Below are 22,635 nucleotides of genomic sequence, written 5' to 3' on the forward strand. Positions count from 1 at the left end.
AGAGCACCTTTAATCTGACAGCTTTAGTTACTAATTACTTTACAAATTAAGAGTTTTGCACACAATACACACGTAGTTTATAAGATCTGATGATTTATTCTAAATTAAACTACCTAACAATATAACGGCCTACAAGTCCAGCTGAAATGATTAGACCATTAAACACACAACTGTTTGGATCATTTCCAGTTTCTGAAATGTGAGGATTTTTCTGCATCGAGTACTTTTACTTTTAATACAGTACATTTACAAAAGTACATTTTCCTGATGATATTTCCGTACTTTTACTTAAGTACCACTTTCAATGCAGGACTTTTACTTGTAACAGAGTATTTTTTTACAGTGTGGTATTACTACTTTTACTCAAGTAAAGGATCTGAATACTTCTTCCACCAGTGGTTCAGAGTTACTTGAAATCAGAGGATTCAAGGGTCTGTGTATACAAAAACAAAAGTGTATTGTCTCTTGCTATGCTAAGAATATAACAAATACAGCAACATGCAGGAAAGCTAATTTAACCCCACTGTCAATTCTGAAGAGAGCCAGCATCTTATCAGAGTGTATTGTCCATTATAATGTAATATATCAGGCTCATGTTAGACCGGATCTTGATAGCAGCTTGGCCACTTAATCATTTATTTTGTCATATCTATAGTATATTGTAGTAGGCATTAAGTAAGTGAAAGTAACTTATTACAACCGTGATAATTATGATGTTACTTTCAGCACCCTTACCTTTTCTTGAGTAACTTTTAAGTATTTTATATCTGAATGTATCTTGTGGTCTGAGACAGTGGTTATTTATAACTACAGTAATGCTGGACTGTACTTCCTGTATTCAACTCTAGCCTTGCAGGTATGCGAAACAATTAGCCAACCTTGGACTGAGTTGCAAGGACTACACCACAATGTGTAATCAGTTCATGTAAGTAGACTACTTGAAATCTATTTGTAGACTAATCCACACAAGCCTTTCATACAGCAGTGTAATGTGTGCAAAATTATCTGAAGTAAACGCTTGACAACGGTTGCACACGGATGGGCAACCTGCCCTACATTGCACAGTCATGAGATCAATTTGAATAAAACAATGTCAGCCGGCAAAAAGAAAAAGACAAGACAGGAGAGAGATGAGAGGGACCAGAATGAGGGAAGGCAGGTCTTAGGGCAGAGTAATCATTGGTTTTGATTATTTAATTATTAACCAATTCACTTTGATGGAATAGCTGTGATTAGTTGTGCTGGCGAGTTACAGCGCTGTGCTGCCTCGCTACATCAAGTATATCAAACAAGTTTTTGAGTATTAGGTGTTGCACACCTTACAGGCCACAAGAGTACATGGCATGCTAACAGGATGTGTGGAAGAACTGAGTGGAACTGTGGAAGGAAAGCAATGTATGCTTCATTATCTTTCCAAAATATTAAGCTGTAGACTACATGAAGCTGATGTGTCTGAATGTACTTATTGTGATTATTGTGTTGATACTTTTAGCTAATCAATCTTCCAGTAAACAAAAAACTACTGACTTCTACGTGTATCATGATGGTAGCAGAGATTTGAATAAACTGCACATATTGTGCCTTTACAAGTTAGGTTGCTAACTGTCAGTTCGCTCAGAAATGTAAGAAGTTTATGTGCCCAAAAACATGCAAAGACTGAGAATCAATCTGTCCTAACCCTGTTATAATTATAGTGATTATGACTGTACAAAAACAATGGTGCTTAAAGGTCCAATGTGTGGGAATTTCTCCCATCTAGCGTTGAGATCATATATCGCAATCAACTCTCTCGCGCCACGTAGTTCAAAGTACGTATTACAGTTACGGTAGCCTTCACGCTTCAAAAAGCCGGTCTCTTGCTCTTTTCAATATCCTTTTTCTTTTTCTGGGCGAAGAAGAAGACTCCTGTTCCTGAAATTTGGATTTTGAATACGTGTGGTCCTCCATGTTTCCTTCTTCAAACTTGCCGGGGCCGGGAAGCTACGATACCCATTAGCAGCATTAGCAGCACCTGTGAGTTTATCATGTGACAGCGAAAACGCGAAAGGCGGAGCAGTATGTCCTGTATGTCCCTTACCGGCTAACGTATTTCAAGATGGCGCATGAATATGGAGCGTCTACAACAGTTCATGCGAATGCAAATGTAAAATTTCAAGCCAAAAGGAATACTTGGAATTGATGGTGGTGGTAAATATTCATGAAAAAGGAGATGTTTGTGAACGGGCAACACAGATTTTGATAATGAATAACTAAACACGTTACACACTGGACCTTTAAATGACATTGGTCTGCAGACACACTACATACTTTCACATATGTGTTGGGGTCAGACTATCCCACTTTACAGAGGTTATATTGAAGGATGAAGGAAGAAACATACTTTCTTTCCAAATTTCATTTAGACAAACTAAATCGCCACCAAAACAACAATCAACAGAAACAACCTGCTGGAAAGTGTTTGTCTGTAACTCTGTCCATTGGGTTGGAGATTGTAAATTCCTTGTGTCTGGTTTAACCGTCACCTATGTATTTTCTCTCTGTGGCAGATGTTTGCACACCGTTGCCTCTCATGTGGCTACTCCTCTCTTCTCCTCCCTATCTCATTTCCTTTTTTCCCTTTCTGGCGGGAAATGGATTTTACTTCTGCATCCTGTAAGCTGCATGAGGTCATGCCAGAATAGTTAAGAAGAAAATTTGTGACCGGAGGAGCATGCAGGTTTCTCATCCTATTACATCACTAGTACTTCAAGTACTCTGCATTTTTCCTTGTCAATTGCTTAAAACACTAGAATAAATTGTCTAATCATAAATACATTTTTGACCTATCTAAATCCTCTCTGTGAGAATGACAGGTTACAGCTTATAATAAACCACTCTGATATCACTGTTATCCTCCTCTAATATCACTGTTATGCTCCTGCAGGGACTCATACTAAGTCAGTGATACCTAATGAGTTTATCCACTGTAAAAAATATTGAGTAGATAGAAAGCGTATGTAAGAAGTGGATGTGGACAAGGATGGGAAGTAAAGTAGAAACCACGAGAGTATGAAAGGAGGAAGGCATACAGTTAAACATTAACAGTATACAAATCATAAATGAAATAGGCTACTACATCATAATGCAAAACACCACAGCAAACTACAAACTAAAAGAGTATTCTGAAGTTGGATCAACACCTGTCTCAATGAAGCTCCACAAAGGCAACGTTTCCTACAAGACTATTTCACTGGACAGTCTTTCAATGCCCCCCCCCCCCCCCCCCCTCCCCCGTGTGCTCTACAGCTTATAGTGCAGAGCAAAGAGAAACATACTGGCAATGGTCATATTTGTGTCTGGCTCCCTCTAGTGATCAAACCTCAAACATGACCAAAACTGCAAACACAGAATGAAAGAAATAGCATGATGGATGGATTATTTTCTTGACCATTCCCTATGGTATAAAACACTTCTAGCAATGGACTCTACAAATCCTCCGGAAAGGGCAAACATAATTTGCATAAACATAATTAACTGTCCTATCTATCACCAGATGTTACTTCAATGTCTCGACCTGCTTTACTCCTCATGTAGTCCCGGGCCTTTTTAGAGCATGCACTGTTACAGAATTAAATACTATACAGCAGGGATCATCAACAGGGGTTACGGGACCCCTTGGGGGTCCTCAGAGTTACTGCAGGGGGCCCTCCAAATTATTGTTAATTTTTGTACGTTTTTTTTTCAAAAATTTAAAAATCTTAACATGAATTCAACATAAAATATTAGCAAATATAAATCCCCACTGAGGACAGGCTTACTGGCATATAGGTAAGGCAGTCACTAAGATAGCCATCCACAGATCCAGTTCATCCTAAAGATTCACTGTGCCACATGTATGTTTTAAACATGATTTATAAAATCATGCCAACAATTATAAGGCTTTTTTAAAAGTTTAGTATTCTGTGCAAAACAGATATGTATAAAGGCTTAAGGCCGCGCTACACGTAATTGTAGGCCCAGTTTAATATGCAACTTTATTTTATACAATATATGTAGTAGGGGGTCCCTGCTCCGTCTCTCTTTCAGTTAAGGGGTTCTTGGCTTGCTTGGGACGTTGAAGACCCCTGCAAAACCAGAAATCTATTAAACACATAATCAAAGTGTTTGTGTGTGTGTGTGTGTGTGTGTGTGTGTGTGTGAGAGCGAGAGAGTTGAGGCCATGACCTCACACTGTCCCTCCTTCCCCTCAACTTCCTCCTCGTCCTCTCTTTATACTGCTGTGTCTGGCATTGTTACTATCTCGGTGGCAATCCTGAAAGAGACCAGTGATGTCACTGTCACGCCCTGTCAACCAACCGCAGGCCTGTTGCCATGGATACGCCTGGGTGGGCAGCAACTGCTTTCCACATCATACAGAAGGAGGAAGAGCTGACATCTGGTTTTATGTGTGGTGGATGTGTGTGTGTGTGTTTGTGTGTTTGCCTATGTGCACACAGACTGTCAGAGATTTAGAGACCGAAAGAAAGAGAGGAAGTCGAACCACATTGTGTATTTATACGTGAAACTGTTTGTGTGCTGTGTGCTTGAACAGAGCTTTCTAGGTCCAGGTCCTGGAGTTTTTCTAGTACGCTTTCAAGACTCTGAAAAAACCTGATTGGCTGTGGTAAGTCTTAGTGGGCGGAGCCGAAGAGCCACCGTTTTTCCAAGCAGTCCATGAAGGGAAGTAGCTGAAGTTTAAATCTATATCGGGCAGTTCAATTTTGACTCTTTCTCTGCTCTTTTTCCCTGCCCACCTAACATGTCAATTTGTCCAATTAAGATGTATTGCAAAATAACTACACTGGGTTTGTTACATTGTTTTTTTTTTTTTTTTTTACTTTTCTCCAATTGTAGTTCACTAGTTATTTAGCATTTATAAGCAATAATCCTTTAATAATTATAATAATGTAGTTGTTAGCAGATTCAATTGTTTATTAATGTATTTGACAACAACTATAACTCCTTCTGTGGGCATCCATTAAGTGGGGACTGGTGTATAAACAGATAATGACTGACAATAGTAATGCACTGTTACACACTATAAAATATGTCTTCATGGGAGTAGTTATAATTGTTGACAAATACTGTACAATGATGAACACTCAAACACGTCCTTATATCTGCTTACAACTACATTATGATGGGCTATAAACCATGTATTAAATGTTCATATACTGCTATTAAATGTTAACTGAGGGGTTAAAGTAAAGTGCTATCGAAGAAGCTTCAGTGTGGGGATTTTTGAAAAATGCATCCTCTGATGTGGCTCACTTTTCTCACGTTCTTCTAGCACTAGCCTCCAACAGATGTGATAACATTAATGGTTTCAAATAAATGTGATTTGTGGACATTTATCACAACGCCAATGAACATCACCGGCCTCCACATTCAACCGCAACCACATTCAAAATCAATAAACAGCTCAACAAACCACAGTGAAGCTAAACAAGAAGGGTCAACACTGAGGCCAGTCCAATATTTTTCCTCCATTTTCACAAATTGTGAAGTTGCAAAGTCCTTAATAAAGTTGCTGTTTTACATTGCAGGTTTAGCTCAACAAAACACACACACTACTACACACATCCTGTCCCTGATACATGCGGGCACACTGACGCAAGTAGATATTTATACTCATATACTGTCATATGGCAGTCTGCTTCTTCCCGTTTCACATAAGGAGCGCATACAGTTCTTTGTTCCTCTTTACTTGACTACTTTGATTAACAGCACAGATACTATATATATATTTATATATCTTTCTCTGCCCCAAGTCTTGATCTGTATCATTGTTTACAGTTTAAAGGGTACAACAAGGCAAATTACAGGCTGCGCTGTAGGCAACATGACAGGGCAAGCAGAATGGATACTAGTCTATACAACCAAATTAATAGGTCCATGCTTATAACTTAATATTGTTCTAAAGTTATAATTGACTTAAGAAGAGATAAATGTCACATAAATACGGAATTCCTATATTTCACTGAGAAACTATGAATGTCAGTACGTACAAACTGAAGTAGCACTTTGTTATGTTTCACCTCTGTTATTATGTCACATACAGTATGCAGGAAAGACAGCACTTTAGCTGTGTATTATTATCCTACTGTGTTTTCTTTACCAACCTTTAAGTGAAGGGACTCGGGAAGGTGTTAATAACACATTCAGTGGGTTTGAATAATTATACAGTACCACAGTGTTTGATTGATAGGAGAGCTGTCTTTGAGCCCTAGCTCAGTCCCTGAGAAGCCCTGTTGTGTTATAAAAGGCTTCTGTTCATTACATTGAAAGCACTCTACAGTGTGGTCTGGCTGTGAGACTCTCATTGAAGACGCATCTACATATTTGTGATTTCTGAATCTTGCGTTTTTCTTTTTGCTCTATCATTTGATTTTTTTTTACTTAATCACTTAATAGTTTGGCCTATGAAAAGTCCACAAAATAGCGAGAAAAAAAAACAGCTGTCACAGTTTCTGACAGCTCAAGGTAAAGTCTTCAGACGTTTAGCTTTGTCTGACCAACAGTCCAAAACCCAAATATATTCAGGTTGCAATAATATGAAACAACTAAAAAGCACTGGATCTTCACATTGGAAAACTGGAACCAGAAAATGCTGAAATTGTACAATTGAAGTGACTCATCGATGATCAAAATTGTAGCAGATTCATTTCTGTCAATCAATTGTTTCAGCTCTCATTAAATACATAAAAATGCATCTGAGCCCTATAATGTCACAATCATATGTTGCTCTACTGTAACATTAACAAAAGAATAGTTAGCTTCAAACTAAATGCACCCTAAGGGTATAATACAAACAGGATCCAGGGGATTTACTGTGTATTTCATGCATGTAGTTGACGTTCTCATTTGGACTGACTTTAAATGAGAGCAATAGTTTACCAGGCTTAAATTATGAGACTGTAAAATAACCTAAAAGCAGGGTGTGCAATGATAAAAGACAGATCACAAACACTCCAGTGTCCCTGAGGAATGACAAGACATTTATGTTTTTGTTCAAGCTATTGGCCGTGACGGAGTACCTTTTCATTCCTCTGTATACACAACCTATTTAGCTTGAAAAGATTTGTTTTAACATCAAGATAAATGCCAAATGCTAAATGGTTTTGGTTTTTGCAGATGTGGAACATGAACCAAGTGTGTTCTTACTTTTTTTTTGTAACCGGGGGGCTTACATATACTAATGTACTAAAAAGAAACAGGAGGCTTTGTTGGATCTAACTTTATCTACAGTAGATGTCCAACATGAATCATGGTTGTGCTGTGATCTTCAATCCAGTTTATCCTTGGTCTGAACTGTGTCACATTTACTGACTCAATGTAGGTATCTGCAGTTTGTTACCACTGCAGCATTCAACTTGAATAAAATAGTTTCTGCCTCAAACTTTTCTGGTCAGTTAAAAATGTTGTGCTCTCATACTGCCACTGTGAGGGAAAAGACACATATTCTTAGAACGTTATGTAACACGATACAGGGCACTTCAATGGGCTTGTTGCAATAAGTATAGTTTGCTGTTGCCTAGTCTTGCATTGCCAGACCCTCCTCCAAAGCACGCTGAAGGAGAGTCTGGCTACTCCACACAGAATTCGGGGATGGGAGGAAAACGTGCTCTGGTTTAATGGCATTACTTTAAACCAATCAGAATCGTCATGGGCGGTGCTAAACTCCGCACAGAGCTGCTGCAAAATAGTCGTGCGAGAGAAAACTCAGATTGGACAGATAGTCAAGCTAGCTGTCTCAATTTACCTTGCAGAACAATAGAACAATAGTCCTCATAAACCCACCGAATTTAAAATTCCAACACAGAGAAAGTGGAAGGAAACGGAAAATACATGCATCCGGTGGAATTTCCTGCAGCACCGGAGCAATCCCGTAAGTGGAACGCGAAGGATATTAGACTAGCTGTTGCCAGACTGCCTGCTGGACCTCCTGTCTCCTACTGTACACACTCCATTTGTCTCTTCAGTACAGTTTAGACCTGAGTTTTTTTGGTCGGGTAACTGATCGATAGTTAGACAAGATTAGATCAAACTTTATTGATCTCCTGTAGAGGAATAGGGTCACTGCAGCAGAAGGATTTAGCAAGGGAATTAGGATTGACAGGAGAAAGAAAAGCGATCACTGTGGGAATATGTAACTAAATGATAACGATAAATGTAAAGGAATAGTTCAACGTTTTGGGAAATACGCTTATTTGCATTCTTGCCGAGAGTTAATTTAAAAGATAGATACCACTCTCATGTCTGAAGCTCCAGCCGGCAGCTGGTTAGCTTAGCTTAGCTTAGCACAAAAACAGAATACCGCGGAAAACAGCGGAAAGTTGGCTCTGTCTCGTAGGTCTAAGTCTTGTTGCCACCTCAGCAGAGACTTCAAGAAGCTATTAGCTATGAATTTAGACATATTTATAGTCCCTGCGAATGTAGTCAAATACATTTGAGTAACTAAATATGAAATACATGCACTACGAGTACAAGTAAATAAATAAAGAGCTTAAGTATACAGTAGCCTATTGCAAATGCACAGGCCCCTCTTGCTGCAGTGGCCTACATTTTATTAACACTGCAAAATATAATTGAACTCACTGAAAAACAAACATGATAGTACACTTTTTGATTTCTGGAAAAGACAAAACAAGACATCTCCTAATGGCTCTGCTCTGAGTTGTCCTGTAGCTATGTGGGTCATGCTGTATAAAAACCACACGGCTCCTCTACAATGATGGCTACATCTGCATGGAGCTGTCTGGGCAACATAAAACAAGCAATAACCCAAAAGTAGCATGGTGTGGGCACGGGCCGGGTCAGTGCCACATTGGGCCTTTTGCTGCTGTGTGTCACTCTTTCTGTTTACTTAGCCTGTCCGTGTAATGATAGGGATATCTGTAAAACTACCACTGCAGCCGCCACGCTCTCTCATTCTGTCTCCTTCTGTCTGTTTGTTCTCAGCCTCTGCAAAGTGAGCATCTTCTCATGCGCACAATGGCTGCTTCTTTCACTTTGTGTGTTCCCTCAAGTTAGGTTACAACAGGGGACAACTACCTCACAACCTGCCTCTATTTCCAATCTCTCTTTTCTCCTTTTCTCTGTGCTCTCCAAGCTCAATGGCCTTAGGTGTTTGTATGGAATAGCCTGTACAAAGATTGCACTGTTGTTTTTCCCCCCACCGTCACTTTATGTGATTTCCAGTTTAAAGTCAACAGCAGGCAGCACTTACAAAACCACACAAGGACACTGCTGTTGTCCTTATGTCTTAGTTTCAAAGTTTTCCAGTAAGATTGCATAATCGTATGGATAATCTGAAGGAACGCTTGTTCTTTATTGTAGCTTCTTTCCAGTTCTTTCTTCACGCATTTAAAGCACAGTAGCACTATTTTTTTCTCCAAAGACAGTTACAGCTGTTTCTCCTCTTTGTTTCACTCTTGTTTATGTGTCCTCCAGTGCATGAAACGATACGAGCATCCATAAAAGAGCTGCTGCCTTGTCTTTGTCACTTTCGGGCAATAAAATGTCCACCAGCGCATGTGTTAGTAGTCTAGCAGCCATACAAGTGGGAGGGACAAGACATCTAGGCTTCTGTGCTTTTAGTTACAGGGCAGTGGAATCTATTTCCGAAATGTTTATAGGTGGAGGTAGGTGTAGTTTTCATGGAAATCCATGTTTATACATTATTATAGCTTTACTCTCCCTCCCTCTGTCTCTCTGTCTTCACACACACACACGCACACGCACACACGCACACACACACACACGCGCACACACACACACACACACACACACACACACACACACACACACACACACACACACACACACACACACACACACAATGCAGTGTCCATATTCGTCCCCTCAATTCACCTCTGTCCCTATCAGTATTGGAAAGACTCCAGTCGCCCGGGTTACAGGATATTCTGGGATGGTGTCCCACAGAGTGTAAATATAGATGCCACACCCCTCCCCCCCCACACACACATGCGTGAGCGCTCTGTCAGTGTCCTGTCCTGTTCAAAACATCTCAATAGAAATAGTAACCACCTTCACAGCATGACATCCCACCCAAGTGATTGATACTTCTTCACAGAAGATAGTTTCCCTTCACTCCAGAGTGATGCTTTATGGTTATTTGTGTAAAATAGTTTTGTTAAAGGGTTTCAGGTTTGGGATTTGTGTGACTGAAGGCACTCCTTAGACTCCCACACATGTGCTCTGTGACTTTATGTTAACCAGTGGAGACAAATTGTTTTCTGAAGGCCTCGAGAATTTAATCCGAGACAGCTGAGCTCCTCTTAAAGCAATTTTCAGTTCACATTTGAGACCCTGGTTCACAATGGTAGTTGCTTAAGAATTACTTCTGCTGCATTGCTTATGTATAAACATGCAGGACAAATGCCAGGTTATCCGATCTTTGCTAAACTTTTATGTTTTGTGGAGAACATGACCTAACATCGTGTGTGAGTGTGGATGGTTTTGAAGATGATAACTGATATCATTTGAATAGGCCTGATAAAGTATATGCATATTTCCATTAGCAAAAATTGAAAAGGCTATTACTTATTCTTACGTATACCAAAAACAAAACAAAGGACACAAACTTAGTCAAAAACTTGAGTGGGAAAGTGAGACATTTTTCAAGTGAATAATGGATGGTTTTGTGGTTGTGCGTACTGAAGCTGTAGTTTTATGTGGTACTTCTACTTCTTTAACTTTACTTGGTTTTCTGCTTCCTGTCTCTGATTAAATAAAGAAGGATTTGGCGACACTCGGTACTCTCAAAAAAAAGAAAGAAACGTGAAACCAGACCAAAACCACATGTCAGCGTAGCACAGTAAAGAATCATCTTTGTGGGCTTAATTGCTTTTGTAGGTAATTGAAACCACAAACTACAAACTCTCCTCTTTGAAAAACAGTACCGGACAACAAGTCTATTCAACAGCAGCTGAATGAAGTGATTCACGCGGAGCAGCTCTACAATCACAACTGTGCTTCGGTCTACAATGCTCTCTCTTTGACCATTCTGTGCTGTTCTGTTTGTACCAGAGCGAATGTTACCCTTGTGTTCCTGACAACGTATGATGTTGATGTTATTGCGGCGCTGGTGGTAGGCTACAGTAGCTGCAGGCTAACAGAGTCTCTTTCATGCCGAGATTTGATAGATGAGGAGGTGGAGCGCGTGCCGGACTCACAGATGCCAAATTGACCCCCAGCCTTGCTACGAGCCTAATTTTCGGAGCGTGCTTTGATCCCCATCTCTCGAATACATGAGCTATGAAATAATAAATCTGTATGTTGGCTGATTACCTTCTCTCTCATTGCTTAAAACTGACAGAAATCTGCGTGCCTCATGGCCTCATATTTTCCTCTACCCTTTGCTGCGTGGTGCAGTTTCTACCGCTTTAGGCTGTGTTCTTGCTATCGGTCTTGCCAAAAAACACACAGCGAAAGAAAAAGAAATCCCATTTAGAAGCTTTTCCTTTTTGCCTTCATTTCCCAGGCATTTTATGAACTTTTAAGGGCCTTCTTGGCCATGTGTACATTATTAGGCAAAGTGAGCATCTTTCCAGGGCCTATCGAACATCTTTACTCTTTATTAGTACATGAATACATGATGATATGCAAACAGAAATACTCTTGAAGTGGGAATTTAAGATATAGTCTAGTACCCGTCTATTGAGAACAATGCTCGCCAATTAGCCACTAATCCTCCATAGCACAGGCATGGTGCACTTTTATTTTGCTTCCCAATACACATACAGTGATCACACAACTCATTCATTCATAGTGTTCAGTTAACATAACAAGACTTTGATTGTATTTCACATCAGCTTTCACTGTTAATTCTAACTACTGCAGTGCCCATTGAAAATTTTGGAACGGGCCGATTGCTTGGCCTGTGGTATTGCTGCTGATTCTGAAACGTCCTTAAATTCGGGAATTGTCGTTTGTTTATTCAAAGTCAAAGACAGTCCAAAGTAGTGCTACTTTGCACATTTATGTAGGTTTAAGGTGTATTTCACATTTTAGCTGCCAAGGCTTCTTTCTTCGACCCTCTCTGTGTCTGGTCCTGCGCTGTGCTCACTCAGTGTGCAGGACGGGAGTGGCCAGGAGCTAGAGTGGCAAAAGCCAATGTGTGCTTCTTTTACCGATATACTGTATATTTAACGATATCTTTTGCATTTCTAATCCAAATAATGTCAAACTTGGCACTTACTCATTCCCGTAGCAAGACACCTGTCAAGTTTGAAATCCATCGGACTAACGGTTCGAGAGATATGCGAATAACAGAGACAGACAGACAGACAGACATTCCTGCAATTTATAGATAGATGGATCTTCTCTATACTGCTAAATCTCTCTCTCTCTCTCTCTCTCTCTCTCTCTCTCTCTCTCTCTCTCTCTCTCTATATATATATATATGTGTTTTGACGAGCATTTTGGGGTCGTGTTTTTTTTAATATATATTAAAAAAAACACGACCCCAAAATGCTCGTCCTGTCTCAGAGAAGACAAGGTAAAACACACACTCAAAGCCGAGTATACAAAGCAAGGATGGCTGGCACTTTATTCACAGCTATAATGATCACATGCCTCCACTTCATTGGGGAATAAATGACTATCTCACAGCAATGCTTCATGGGAATCAGGAAGCTGCTCCCAGAGACACAAATGCAGGAAGTGCCCACAGAATCACATCACTCCACCTTTTTTCCACCTTTTTCAACCTTCTCACTCTCTTCCGCTGGCAATTACGCCCTGCTTTCACTTGCCTTTCTTGTATCTTTATGTTTCAGCTTTATACGTTTCCCTGTTGCCTCCCTCCAGTTCTCATTTTCTATAATAGCTCCCTCATCTTTTTTTCCCCCTCTTCATCTATTATATCCTTCTCTGTCTTCACTCACTGTCAGCTCTTGTATCTGTTTTTAGAGAAGATGATGCATATGTGTACAGTAGCTCTTGGTGTTTGTTTTCACACACCAGTGGACGAGAAGAATGTAGATTTTGCTCTAAGGTTACAGAACAGCTAGATTCCAGAGCTGTCCTGCAGAATCCCACACCTCCAATACTTCTCCAGTTACAGTGTGTGTGTGTGTGTGTGTGTGTGTGTATTGTAACCAGATGATGAGTGTGTTTGTGTTGAGCCACATATAGTCGCACTAGGACTCTGGTTTGATGTTTCAAATATGGCTGATGTAATTAAAGTGTGCTACTGTTGATGTCCTCAGTATTTTGATATAGCTATCGAATGTCCCAGTTCTTGATTTGTAGCATCACATGCGGTGCACACTGTATGTTACTGATGTAGTCACATTGTTCTTTTAGTATTTCCAGTTTGGACCATGTGGATAGGATAGAAAAGTCGGTGCCAGAGTTGAGAACTAGATTTAAGACCAGAGGGAAAGCCAAACAGATGATATGATTGGAAAAATATCTCAGTTCGGTTAAAACTGAAGAGTACACAGTACTGGACGGAGCAGCGGATGTGCAGTTACAAAAACAGATGTGACAACATTTGTTATCATTACTCAGTATGTCAGACCTGATCAACAAGACCAAAATTAGCATTAAGAAACAAGTGTCATTGTGATGTCCATTAGTGTACCTATGTATGATGTCTTCCAGCCTCTTCCCTTGTTCTTCATCCTGTTGCAGCTGTTTCCGCCGGGCCTCTTCTTCCTCGGCTCCCATTCCCTGGAGGAGCCATCGCTCACGCATGGCTTTGGACTGAGGAGGGGACAGAGAACTGTTAGGGGACATTACATTTCTGGCAGCCATTTTGGCGGTCCTCCTCCACAGTGAATGTGAGGAGCTGCTCAAACTACAACTCATAGTTGGAAACATGTCTACTCACAGACTGTACTCACAACACCACAACACATCTTCAAATAGATCTTCTTGTCTAGCCTGCTTGATGATATTCTTAGAAATCATTAACAGCCAATGGACTTCCATTATGGAAAGTAATTTGTGAATAATTTGTGAGATGACTGCCAAGCATAGCTACAACAAATAAACAGACACGTAAGCCCACACATGCACACAGTTTTTTTTTACATAACACAGATAGACTCTTAACTCTGTAAACTGTTACTCACAGAAAAACACTCTTTGCTAAACGTGAATGCCATCCGGCCAAGAGAACCACAGTACTTAGTGATATATGGTAAGTTATCTTGTTACATACACACTGACAGCACATAGGCCTACGTTTATGTTGGTGTCGCACAAACTCCGAGGGAGATGTTCATCCACAAACAAGACTGTTTTTCTTCAATTCCTTAAATTCTTTTGTTCAAGTTTAACCAATTTGTTTACATTAAATTCCAAAGAATGTGCCTTGTGCTTTCATTTGGGACTCTTCTATTAGATTTTGCTTAACTACAGTTTACTGAAAGAAAAAAACTTGCGAGCATTGTGTTCTTTAATCATTTTACTACTGTGTGATAAGACAGATGGCAGTTTTTGTCACACAAACATTCCTCAGTGGTAGAACTTCTCTGGCAAGGGAAGTGTCTGCTATTCAGCTGCTGCCTGAAGACACAGCATCACACAGTCTATCTCAACAGGGATAAAAGTATAATTTCAGCCTTCTCCTCTCTTAAACTACCTCTTTTCTGTTCAAATGGACCTGCCTGATGTTGACAGATAAACAGACTACTTGGCTCTGCAAATTGACGTTTAACAAAGCTAATGAGATTATCACGTCTCTTCTCTCTCTTTAGAGCAGCTCTGTCTGCGGCTTTGTCTCCAAGATACGTTTTATCACACAAAAGGGGAGCGTGCCTATGTTCCCACAGCCCTATGTTCCCACATTTTTAAGATTGTTTTTCAGACAAATGTGGGAACATAGGGCTGTGGGAACATTGGGCCTAATTTTAAGAAAAATCTTAGAAATGTGGGAACATATAGGCTGTGGGAACATAGGGCCTAATTTTCAGTGAAAAAAAAAAATTCTTAGAAATGTGGGAACATAGGGCTGTGGGACCCTCACAAAAATACACAGCACAATGTTTAAATTGATAAGCTGTACAATCTAGATTAGGCCCTTACATTAGATCCCTGAACAATTTGTCTGCATCATGGTGCATTAAATACACAGAGGTGCAAGTACCAATCATCTCATCACACAGGCGTTACTGCTTTTCTTTAATGTTTTAAAGATGGATGCCAGAGCCATGTGTTTATGTCTCTAATGTCTCTGCCTGGAACTCTGTTTTGTTACCACAACAGAGTCGAGCGGGAACACTTAGCTTCACCTTTGGCTGTTTGCTGTCAAACATAATGAGCTCTGCAGAAACTCTTCCAATGCATTTTACCACCGGCTGTCAGAATGTGGCAGCGGGTCTATGTTTGTTTGTGTCTGCGTGTGTGTGGCTGCTGCACACCCACACAGCCAAGCTAACACCACATACATCATGTGCATCACGTATTCAGAGCTGTCAGCCAGAAATATTTTGAATGAAAGTCCACTTGCATAACCTGTTTGTCAACTACACTGAATGAATGTGCTTCTCTGGAACCCAATTTAACCATTGAACTAAAATATGGTGATCACAAAAACTGCGATACCTTCGGATGTTTGTAGTTTGCAATGGCTAGTGTTCTCTGTCACACCTGTTTCTTTTGTACATTTTGAGATCATTTTGTCCTCTGCCAATTCATTGAGATAAAAAGGACCCTGTGTACAGTAACTTGATGTTGCTGTCTATCTTGAAAAAAGAGATTTTTTTAATAAAATAAAAAATACACTAAATATGAAGTCTGGAGTTGAACTTACTTTAAAGTCAGACTGGCCGGTGCTAATAGCCCTTATGCAGCTAGGTTTTTGGCTTTAAATGGACTCCCAGGGATCATAGCAATATTATGTATGTAAGGCAAAGAAAGGATCATTTAGCCAGAGGAGGATGTTGGCCTGTAGCTGACCTGGACCTCTGATATTCCTGTGGAATGTTATTAATAAAGTCCTACTCTTAAATGAAGTGTTATTACATGTAAATTAAATTTTCTGGACCATTTCGACAGTCAACAAAACAATGTTGAATAAAGTTGTGTTTGGAATAGTTGACCAGTTGTTTCCTCTGAGAACCAGCCTGCTCTCTGCTCTCTCTCACGCTGTTTAATAGACTTTCCATTTCCTGTTGAGCTCTGACACACTAACACTTTGAGATGGACTCTTAAAGAGAAGGTTTGGGGCTGTTTTTAAGGATTCTTCCATTCATTTAAAAACAATTGAAATAACCAACAGCTGGAGAGAAAATCAACCATTTACAGAGGAGACCAGGCTTCAACAGAAAATGTTGGGTAAGGTTACCTTCACTCTGAAATCATCATGGTGTTTACATGGTCCCAACGCCTCCATTCTGAGAGGCTGGAATCATGCAGCCAAGAGGTTCTTATCAAACCTCTGGGCTCCAGTCTCCATTTCCTCTCCCAGGCCACTATGTCTCTGGAAAGCGGACTACAAAGCCTGCTTCATGCTGCCTGGCTGTGTGGCACTCAGAGCTAATGGCCATTAAATGGGACTGTGTGACTAGATGCTGATTGCATCTGGAGTTCAAGCCTGTTGGTGTTGTATGAAAGAAAAGTCAACATAGCAGTACACTAGCTCTGTAGGGACTCCATTCCCTGTTTAGCTCAGTGGATGACAGAGCATAACCCTAACATGTTTGGGTTACGGCGCATTTAGGTGATGTCTAAATGATGATGATGTCCTACTTGTTTTTCTTTTTCATGGGGAACATGGGACGTACAATGGGAATAGATACATGTCACAGGCCATCTCACATATGTATGATAACTGAACAAGGTTTTTTTTTTCTTTTAGATTTTTGAGTTTGGGATCTGTAGGTGCTGTTCACCTAAGATGGCTTGATAACAAGCTGTTAATGTAGGTTGCATAATTTCCTTTGCAACAGGAAAGAGCTACCAGACACCAAATGGGGCGCCTTGGTGGCCTGGGGGTTAAGGCGCTGACCATGAACTGTTGCCCGTCATTCCCCATCCCGCTCCCCTCACTTCCTGTCATCTCCCTACTGCCAGCTATCTAATAAAGACATACAATGCCTTAAATAATAATAATAAAAAAGATACCAAGTATGTAAAACAGCAAATGAGAAGCTTTTGTGAACTGGATATTGGCTGAATTATAATCAGCCAGTGATGTTATAAAAATGCAGTATGACAAGACAAGCTAGTAGTCTATAGTGTAGTGACTGCAGTGGTTTGACATGTCAGCAGATGTAAATTGTTATGATTATTACTTTCCATGCAGAGTAACTCACATCAGGTTAAAAAAGAAAGAAAAAAAAATAGACACTAGCAGAATGAAATGTATCAGCATTACATTCAAGACACACACGGGAATTTATAAGTCATACGTATCACTTGATACTAAATTTCTACTTGCAATTAATTCACTTTTCAGGTTCAAATCCAGGCAGTGCTGGGTCACTTCACAAACCTGACCAGTAAGGCTGAGATTAGTTTGAATGGATGTTGTGCAGCTTGGCCCAGACTGTAGAAATCTGGACTCAAGACTGTGATTAAACCAGAGTACTACAGCCTTCATTAATGGTTGGACGCCAAATACACCCTGTGTGCATGGCTTTAATTAATGTTTCTCTTTTGTCGATCTTTCCATAAGTGGGTGTTAAATGCTGGAAAACGCCGGCATGTACGAATCAAACATATTAAAAAATAGGAGTCATTCATGCCAAGTGTGTTAAAAGCCTTTAATGAGAGAATGGAACGCATTTTTATTGCAAATAATAAAGCTACCATACACATATTTGAAGTATAATGGGTACTCACAGCTGTTTCCCCACCCACCTTGCGTCTGTGGAGCATTTAGACTTTCAGGTTTTTCCGAACAATTCCCCTTAAAAATGTAATGAGAAAACAGAAATCTAAGTCTTAAACGTCTATGATGCCTAGATCTGGCGTGTCTCGTCTTGATAGGGCCGTGTGCAACTTGCGAGGTCAAGGGACTAATTCTTCATTGGTTGAAAGGTTTGAGAACTCCACATTTATACGGATGTCTGAAAGCTGTTCATTTTTTCAAACTCACAATCTGTCAGCAGTTTGTGTCCCCGTTTACGCACTTGCTTACTATTTGAACGGCAAATAAATGTTTACTTGAAACACAATCTTGGCTTAGCAGTAGCGGCTGGCAGTAATTATTAGGGGTGTGTGTTTATGTGTGTTTGGATTTGAGTGTTTTTCTGGAAAGAAGAAAACAGCCAAGCCTGCCCTGTTTGGCCAAGGGAAACTCTTAACAAGCCCTCACTCCAGGAGCACTGAGATTTGGATGTAGCGATGGAATGAACCGCTATCCTGTCAGCCAGAAACTGACTAAGGCCGGCTACACACTGCCTGCGTGGTGTGAGCGTGGCATTTCTGTTGTGTGTCAGCTGCGTGGCGGCTGCATGGATTTTTCTATGTCTTTACACACCAGAAACGTGTCTGATGCAGCGCTGCTGCTGCTAGCCTTGTCTGTACACATGTATGTTTCCCATTGATAAAATGAAATACCATGTTAAACATAAATATATACCGATTTGATTACAGCAAAGACGTCGGCAGTATTGACGGCAAAATAGGCTACAGAATATTTCGTTCTGTATTGACAGGTGCAATATTAGAAAATCAATTTACATTTATATCTGCATTTATGTCAAAACATAGAGACTTTCAAACATCAACATGTTATTTATTATTTTGTATTCGTGTCAAAGTGACATATAAACATCTTTTCCTATTCTATTTTGCCTGGAAACGCTTCCAACACGCTTGCGTGTTGCGTGAAAAATAGGCGTCGGTTCTATTTCTAGCAGGCACGCGTTTTCTCGAGCCGTGCCTGAGATGTGCGTGTCACGCAGGCAGTATGTAAGCTCTAACCTGTTAACATGGGAGCTGAAATATGAACGGACACGCCACGCAGCCAGTGTGTAGCCGGCCTAACACATTTATCCATGCAAGCAACTCATTAAACACACATGCATGTACGTGTGAAAGCAGCATGCAGGAGGAGAACAAAACTGTAAAGGAAGGGACATTATGTGTCTTTGAGAGCACACTCTGTCTCTTTAACTCTCTATGACATTTAGGGTCAAGGCAAGAACGATGCTTAGTCAAAAAAAGAAAGAGGGATTGAGTAGATAAAGAGAGATGAATGACTGTCACACATATCTGTAAAGCTAGTGATGACTCCATTCAGCCGCTAACTTCTAACCCCTACCTGAACTCTCTACTTTACCTTCGCCTCTACACTGACGTCATTCCAATCTCACCCTAAACTCAACATATGACCCTAAACTAACTGTTACCTCAAGTCTTAAGCAATGTTTCATCTCTGATCCCTCAAGTACAGCAGCCCAGACTCGTGCAATGTTCAGTCCAGTTGTAAATCAAACAGTAAATATCACACAGTAATTATCACACATTTAGGAAATGAATATACGGAGAAGTCCATAATCATAATGCAGGAATTTGTCATATATCCCAGCAGAGGAGGAGCTATACTTACTCCATAATCATTGCACTGTAAATGCAGCACAGTGTCTTCTATTCTATCACTGACACTGCTGAGTGAGATCATGGACAACGATTCCACATTTTGTCTTTTTGTTATTTTTCTTGGCTGTTTTTTATGTGAACACACATATACACTGAATGAAGACAGACTGTAGATGGACCTGCTGTCATTTTACCACCATCAGTAGCAGCAGCACCCCCATGTTTTAAATATACTGCCACTCCCTGGGTGGCTGGTTACAGTCATTGTGCTAAATCCAAGTTTAATTGTAAACTCAATTCTTAATCCTAGATCCTCCTGCTAATTATATAATGTACTCTCACCTACTAACTCTGTAATTCAAAACTAACTTCTTATAGCATGCACACGCACGCACACGCACGCATGCACGCACACGCACATACACACACACACACACACACACACACACACACACACACACCAACCTTGAGATGCTGTAGTTGTAGCACCAGGTCATCGAGCTGGCTTCTTTTGTCTTCAATCTCTGTTTGTCGTTTTCGCTTCTCCTGTGAGACAAAAAAAAAACAGAAGAAAGGAACATCAGAACAGGTCCGATTTCACAGTAGTTTGATTACTTTTGATTCTTTTGTTTTTATTGGCGGGCAGTGAAAGTTGCACTAATGCATGCTGTATATGTAATAATGCTGTGTATTGATTGAATATTTTAATGTTAATGCTGATCATCGGCAAGACAAGATCCCATCGGGCCAATTAAGGTTTTCATACATTCAATTTAAAAGGTGAGCGGAGACTTAATGGCTTCTTAAACAGTATACCATCCAACTCAATTTAAACTGACACAGTCTTGTTTAGTCTACTAGGTGGGTGATGTCACAGAAGTTACATTATTGAAGGGTCTCCCCTGTCTATGGTTTCAACAACACAGCAAACATATGAAATAAGACATTAACATATCTAAACAGGCTGTAACTCTAAAATTGGATTTCAATTTACGTAACAATATGTTTCTGAAAGAATATACAGTACATAACCAAAAATGAAATAATCCATGATTCCTCTCATCAGTGCAACAGCAAATCACCACTACACTGACTCTATCTAAAATGATCCCAGGGCGTACGCAGGAAATAAATGAAATATTACAGGGTTCGGAAGTCAGGGCTTATTGAGGTTTAAGAGAGGTCAGGGGATGGATTAGGCCTTGAAGCTTCTAAATGGCGCTGAGGCTGAACTTGAGCTGGGGAGAACAATCCTTAACTTCATGTGGAGATGAATGAGGCTGATGTTTGGAGGCTGGGCACATGGTGAGTGGGAGGTTTCGAATTGACATAAATGTACTGGATAGACTGAGGCAACGCAGAGTTACTAGATTTGAATTTACTTTGATGAAAATGCATGGGAATATAAATAAAGCAGATCCCAGTACAACCAAGTTTGGGGTTGAAGGGCATGAGATACTGTAGATGTGTATGTAGCTGTCTCTCTATGTCTCTCAGTGGGAGCAGAACGAGGATTTCTGGGACATTTCCTGTTGGCTAAATATAACCATCAGGGAAAACCCCAAAATGTGAATAAACGTTAGACCACCTCTCAAAGAGATTAAAACTGAGAGAAGACAAAAAAAAAAAAAAAGCACAGAATAGAAAAACGGGAACGACAGATCTGAACAGAATTGCATGGAAGCAGCATAGAACAGAACAAAAAAGTTATAATAATTTAATTTCTGTTACTTCGAAGGACTTCCGATTGATCATTAAAATCAGCATCTCTACAGCATTTTCTCCCCATTTCTGTTTTCCCTTTTGTACTGGAAGAGACTGTTCTCACCAGAAAAATGACAACTTGGTTGTCTGTTCCAACACTTTATACAAACCTGTTGTGGCTGTGTGAATAATGGCTGTTGCCTCTCAGAAGCAAAAGGCAATAATAGCGTGACATTGTTATGAGGCTGGCAGTACCCTATAGGGAGGAGGCTGGGGTAGAAGGTTGGGTCCACAAAACATCTGACTTTGAAACACTCAGACGGCTCTTTGCATCCCTTCTCCCACTTCCAGTTAATAATGACAATCTTTCCCTGACTGTAACCTAGAAGTTGTAGTCGCCTAAACTTAGATAATTCAGAAAATGGAATATGAATGTTTTTTGTAACGGTCAGATTGGGTTGTTTGAAGCCTTTTATTACAGACAGTGGAGAGGTGACAGAAAATGAGGCTGGGATGGACACAAAGCACCTGACATTATGGTTCACAGTCGGCATATCAATTCCCAAACTACAGGGGCACAACTATTTAGTTTTTTAGTTTGGGGGACTTGTTCAGAATTGTTGTTCCCGGCCACCAGAGGACCCTGTCTCTGGTAAACCATGGTGAACAAGGGTCTTTTGAAAGAAATAGACACAACATTTTGATGCATAGGAACACATTACCTGAGTGAAAATATGTTAAACCGACCTAATTTTTTTGTTAAAATCAGGAAAAACAAGGATCCTTCTGAATACTAAACCCCAGACCTAAACAACTGAATGGGACAGAGTAAAATAACTTGACTTCATCAGTCTTGCTGGGAGACCACGTCACAAAGCTGCACACAGGCTGTGAAAAAACATCTGCGCCAAATCTGAGGTCACCTCTCTCTCTCCGTCAAACACACACACACACACACACACACACACACACACACACACACACACCACAGCAGCCTACATGGCAGTAGTTCCCATGGTTTGTAAAGTACAGTCAGAGGTATGGTCACCAGATGTCAAGGACCGTTAAGGACATGTGGTCAAGGAATGGGCAAAACACACACACACACACACACACACACACACACACTCACTCACTCAAATACACATCCACAGAAACACACAAAAGCAAATACAGTCACAGGCACGGATATGTACACACAGATACCAGACACTAATATATTCTCAAAATCAAACAGTACTCAGACACGTCGTGTAGAATGAGCATTCCGATCCACAGCAATTACCTGCTAAAAACACAGTATTGCAAAATAAATATACTAGTTTATATCAAAGGGCCTCTGAGACTGACAATAGCTCTGTGCAAATGACACAGACTCCTCATTCATTT

At 40.3% G+C, this 22,635-nt stretch overlaps 1 protein-coding gene across 3 annotated transcripts in view; it reads right to left on the reverse strand.

The window, feature by feature from the left end:
• The window catches only part of LOC116048878 (A-kinase anchor protein 2), a 97,804-nt gene that overhangs the window by 54,693 nt on the left and 20,476 nt on the right, over positions 1 to 22,635 (reverse strand). For all 3 annotated transcript variants that reach the window (XM_035999107.1, XM_035999109.1, XM_031298162.2), the window contains exons 3-4: positions 20,008 to 20,088; positions 13,631 to 13,752 (exon numbers count right to left, since the gene is read on the reverse strand). In XM_035999107.1, coding sequence (XP_035855000.1) covers positions 13,631 to 13,752; positions 20,008 to 20,088 — 203 coding nt within the window. The remainder of the gene's footprint in view (positions 1 to 13,630; positions 13,753 to 20,007; positions 20,089 to 22,635) is intronic.

This window comes from Sander lucioperca, chromosome 1, assembly GCF_008315115.2.
Source record: "Sander lucioperca isolate FBNREF2018 chromosome 1, SLUC_FBN_1.2, whole genome shotgun sequence".
NCBI lineage: Eukaryota > Metazoa > Chordata > Actinopteri > Perciformes > Percidae > Sander > Sander lucioperca.